This window comes from Sturnira hondurensis, unplaced genomic scaffold, assembly GCF_014824575.4.
Source record: "Sturnira hondurensis isolate 20B ecotype Veracruz unplaced genomic scaffold, ASM1482457v3 Scaffold0007222, whole genome shotgun sequence".
NCBI lineage: Eukaryota > Metazoa > Chordata > Mammalia > Chiroptera > Phyllostomidae > Sturnira > Sturnira hondurensis.
Genome location: NW_028079853.1, coordinates 2887288 through 2892423, shown reverse-complemented (window position 1 = coordinate 2892423; position 5136 = coordinate 2887288). Strand labels below are relative to the sequence as shown.

The 5136-nt window shown below is 41.6% G+C and overlaps 1 protein-coding gene across 1 annotated transcript; it reads left to right on the top strand.

Annotated features, from left to right (window-relative positions):
* The first annotated feature begins 2240 nt into the window (after positions 1-2240).
* Positions 2241-3293, top strand: LOC118990773 (transmembrane protein 230-like). The gene is made up of 2 exons (XM_037051547.1): positions 2241-2363; positions 3015-3293. Exons 1-2 carry the CDS (start codon positions 2241-2243, stop codon positions 3291-3293), a joined length of 402 nt encoding a protein of 133 aa, XP_036907442.1.
* Positions 3294-5136: the final 1843 nt, after the last annotated feature.

The window sequence follows — 5136 nt, the reverse complement described above, 5'->3', positions numbered from 1 at the left end:
GCATCTCATACCGCCTGTTCTCTACCTTCGCCTGTCACAGAAGTAACTTGTGTTCTTCTGGCTGGGCAGGTGCACCAAAATGTAATAAAAATGAGATATTTGGAGACTCCTCGAAAAGCAAAGAACAGCTGTGCCTTTCTCCTCTGCTCAGCTTATTTTTGTTCTCTGTGAAGGTTATGTGAGCTACTGAGATTAAAACACCCCTCTATCCTCCCTCCTCTCCCCCAAAACCCACTCTCCAGTGAACCAAGAGATTTAGTGGCAGCAGGACCAGTGACAGCATATCTGGCTGCCTGGCTCCTGTGTGCTGGCACCTCTCCATCCCCGCCCATCCCCATCCTAGTTCTGGCTTCCCAGTCAGACGTCTCTGCATAGCAGTAGAGGGTATGCTCAGCAGCTCTGCCCAATGACAGATGGACCTGCAGCAGCCCCCGATGAGGAGGCCAAGTTGTGATTCAGATTTCAGAGCACATTCGGAGGGTATTGCTTCTCGGCTGACAGTAACAGCATCCAATTTTGGATTTTGTTAGTGATGGGCACTCTGAGGTCACTTTACAGATTAGTAAAATTCTCTTGTCTACGTAACTCTCTTCCTGACTACCCTGTGTGTTTACCCTATTCTCCCCTCTCATCCTTCTCCTTATTTGGTCTCATAAATAACTGCAGATTTCAATGTATTTGGACATAAAGTCCTCTCTCTAATATGAGGACAATAAAGCTTAATTGTGGAGTTCTTTGGGAAGGTTCTATTTTAAAGTAGATGAGGCTATTCAAAGGAAGCACCTTAGCATGGGTCATCACCTGGCCTATACATTCCATAGACGTTTCATTCAGCCCTCAGTTTCTCAGATTTGGGGGCAATCAGACATTATTTCCAGAGCCTGAGACCCTGAACCAGGATCATGTCTGGTGCCTCTCATTGCCCTATTACATCCAGGTGATCTTATCTACGCAAAGCACATAGACCTGTTGTTGATTGCATCAAGGTATTTATAACATAAGGACCAGACCAGAGCACTAGGGTTTGACAGGGGTACCCCAGAGACTGCTGTGAGTGAGTGTAGAGAGAAGCAAGCTGGAGCCTTTGAACCTCCCACCCCAATTCAACACTGCTGTATGAGTTTTGTACATTTCGTTTTGTGCTGGATATTCTCTGTTTGCTTGTTTAAACGCATTCTCTAGCCTTCTCCACCTTTCTCTTTGCCTCCAGGAAGTTGACTTCTATGGACTGAGTCTTTTGGCTTCCCTGAACCTCTAGCTTTCCACTGGGTTCAGGAGATTGAGGGCAGGAGAGAGAAGCAGAAATGTTTATCCCCCTGACTCCTTCCCTTCTAGGCTGTGGTTTGGTAATGGCTACATTCCTTTGCCAAAATCCACAGCTTCCATCTGATGGTCTTCTTTTACATCCATAATTCTTGCCTGCTCCTGGTAACTGCTCTACGCACTCTCTTGCCCCTTCAGGCCTAGAGGTGGCCATGCCATCCCACTATGGCTAGCCCTGCGGTACTTTTACTTCCTTTGCAGGTTTCCCTTTGCCCTATCCAATATTTTTGAATACTCCTCTCATTAAATCCTCTTCACTCACTCCGTCCTGAGTTTTCCGTCTGTGGTTGAGTCTTCCACACTAAGACTGTGACTGGTTCAGTGTTCTGTTGTAAGATTTTGTTTAGTAAAGGAGTCTACCACTAGATAAAACTGCAACACTAGACCAATCAGAAGCATTATAAAAACAAATGCACACACTTTGTGAGTGTGAATACCCAAAATGGCTGAAGTAATACCTTTAAAAAACCACTAACTTAGATGATTTTTAGCATAAATTTTAAAGTTCCTATTGAGGGATACGTACATTCAGTACTAAATTTAGTTACTAAATAGAGGTTAAAATGTTTGGAATCAGATAGACTTGAATCCAGACTCTGACACTTACTATCTGTGTGATTTTGAATAAGTTACTTAACCTCTCTAAGCCTCAGTTTCCTCCTTTGCAAAATACAGTTGACCAACAACATGGGTTCGAACTGCGTGCATCCCCTTATACACAGATTATTTTCAGTAAATACTATGTGTAATTTCCTCATGATTTTCTTATTAACATTTTCTTTTCTCTAATTTGCTTGATTGTAAGAATGTAGTGTACATTGTCATGAGCATCTCTGTTTCCATCCACGAACAAGTGAGCTGTTGGCTAGTGGCGACCTGACACATTACGTTGACTGTCCTTGTGTCAGCGTATTACAATGCCATCTCCTACCAATCTGGCTCCTGGAATCCCCAGTAGTAAAGTGAGATACTCAAGGCTCTCTAGCAGGGATGATGGTTACACTGACCTTCAGTTTAAGAAAAGTCCTTTTAAACAGAGAGTCCCAAAGAAGTTGGACCCGAGAAGGAACACACCAAGGCACATCATAATTACATTAGCCAAGACTAAAATGAAGGAGAGAATCCTAGAAGCAGCAAGAGATAAGGGGACAGTCACCTACAAAGGAGTACCCATCAGACTGTTATCGGATTTCTCAAAAGAGACCTTACAGGCAAGAAGGGGCTGGAAAGAAGTATTCCAAGTCATGAAATCCAAAGACCTACAGCCAAGATTGCTCTATCCAGCAAAGCTTTCATTTAGAATGGAAGGACAGATAAAGTGCTTCTCAGATAAGGTCAAGTTCAAGGAGTTCATCATCACCAAGCCCTTATTATATGAAATGCTAAAGGGACTTATATAAGAAAAAGAAGATGAAAAATNAAAATAGCATAGACAGTAGGTAGAAAATAGGGGGGAGGGTGAGAATAGTGGGGGAAATATAGAATCTAAAGAACTTGAGACACCTGGTTATAAACTAAGGGGGGGAATGGTGGGGGGGGGAGTGTGTGGGTGGAGGGGAATGAAGGGGGGAATAGAACAACTGTAATGGTATAATCAATAATATATATATATATGTATATATATATAAAATAAAGAACTGGAATGGCATAATCAATAAAATATATTTGAAAAAAAGAAAAGTTCTCTTAAGATCCCACATAAGGCCATTTTGCTCATTACAGTGCTTTTTTTGATTGGCACCTTTCTCAGTATCATAGGCTCCTTCCTGCCAGAGGGCTATATCAGCCAGGGGGCAGCGAGCGGGTGGGGCGGGGGTCAGACCTGCGCTCCTGTCCTGATCAGTGACATCCTAGTGCTCCTGCTGGAATTCTTCCACCTTCACATCGCCTGCCATGCGTCCAAAGGCTGCCTGGGTTACTCCAGCGATGACATTCCAGGCTTTGACGACCAGCACCCACCTCAGCCCTGAGGAGCAGTAAGATGGGACTGAGCTCAGCTTAAAGATATGGAACGGAAACTATGGCTAAGGGCTAAGGAATCCTGCAGTTTGCAGATGTTTAACAAAACAATGGCCAAGTTTTATGGGTAGGTCCTAAAGATATTAACTGAGCTTACAATTAGCTAATTAGAGCACGCTCTGTTTTTCAGCTCCTGGCCCTGACTAAAAGTTGACAAATTTCTCTGAGTTTGTATCATGGAGGAATAGCAATGTTGATTGGGAAAAGTGGGTGGTCTATTCTGTAGTGGAAAGTGTTGCTGCTGCCGTTCTTTCTGGAGCTGAGCGTTTTCAAAAATAGTCTGTATTGTCAGTTTGTTCTTGTGGCGAATGGAAGAATTCAGTATGTCAAATTTATTATTACTAAGTAATTTATTTTGAAAATATCTAGGTGTCTTATCCTCTATGCTCTAACTTCATATTCTAGTGAAAGACCTTGGCAAAATTAAATATTAGTGTAAATGCGTCTGTAATATTTTTACATGCTTTCTTATTAAGAGCAACAGGAACTTTTTACACCTCAGAGCAAGTTTTGAAAATGTAAACACTTTCTCTGTTCACCACTTCTCAGCCAGTTCTGATCTGGTTCACCAATAGGTTGGGTACCATATAATTTGGGTAATTCTATCCTTTATAGATTAAGATGTTCTGCTGAGTGAAAAAGGGATTAAGCAAAGAAAAAAAAACCCCTTGTAGACACAGACAATAGTACAGTGATTACCAGAGGAAAGTGGGGTGGCAGGTGGTAGAAAAGGGTATGAGGGAATAAAGGGTCATAGGAGACTTGACTTGGGTTGGTGAACATGATATACACATGATGTACTGAGTACATCACCGTGTACTCACTATAGGACTGTGCATCTGAAACCTATATAAATTTGTTAACCAATGTCGCCCCCAGTAAATTCAATAAAACTTAAATATTTTAAAAGAAGGTGTTCAGTATATCATGCCTTTAAAGACTGGATTTTTGGCTGTTTTCTAAGGAAAAAATGTAGGTAAGTGGTTGTTACTTAGAGTTTAAAATCCCATTGTTAACACCTTGGGTTATGATGTCATTCTGCTAAAGATTACAAGATTTGGCTTGGATCTCCAGGGGACTAGACTGCTTTAGTTTAATTATGTTTCCTAGCTTGCAAACAGTGACTTATGTTCAAAAGAAATTAAAGTGTCCAAACAAAAAAAAGAGTATGTTATATAATATATAACATACAAAATATGGGTTATTAACTATTTTTATACTTTTTAATTGATGTTTGAATATAGTTATCTCTATTTTCCCACCACCACTTTCCCTTGCCCTACCCACGCCCACCTCTCACCCTCAATCCCACTCCCCCTTGGATCTGTCCTTGGGTCCCTCATTCATGTTCATTTATGTCTCTTTCCCTTCTTTCCCACATTGTTTCCCTCTTCCCTCCCCTCAGGTTACTGTCAGTTTGTTGTCAGTTTCAACGTCTCTGGCTATATTTTGCTTGCCAGTTTGTTCTGTTGATTAGGTTCCACTTATAGGTGAGATCATATTGCATTTGTCTTTCACCGTTTGGCTTACTTCACTTAGCGTAATACTTTCCAATTCTATGCAAGTTGTTTCGAAGGGTAGGAGCTCCTTCTTTCTTTCTGCTGTGAAATATTCCATTGTGTGAGTGTATCGTAGTTTATTGATCCACTCATTTACTGATGGGCACCTAGGCTGCTTCCAGCACTTGGCTATTGTAAATTGTGCTGTGAGAATATTGGGATGCACAGGTTCTTTTGAATTGGTGTTTCAGGGTTCTTAGGATATAGTCCCAGCAGTGGAATTGCTCGGTCAAAA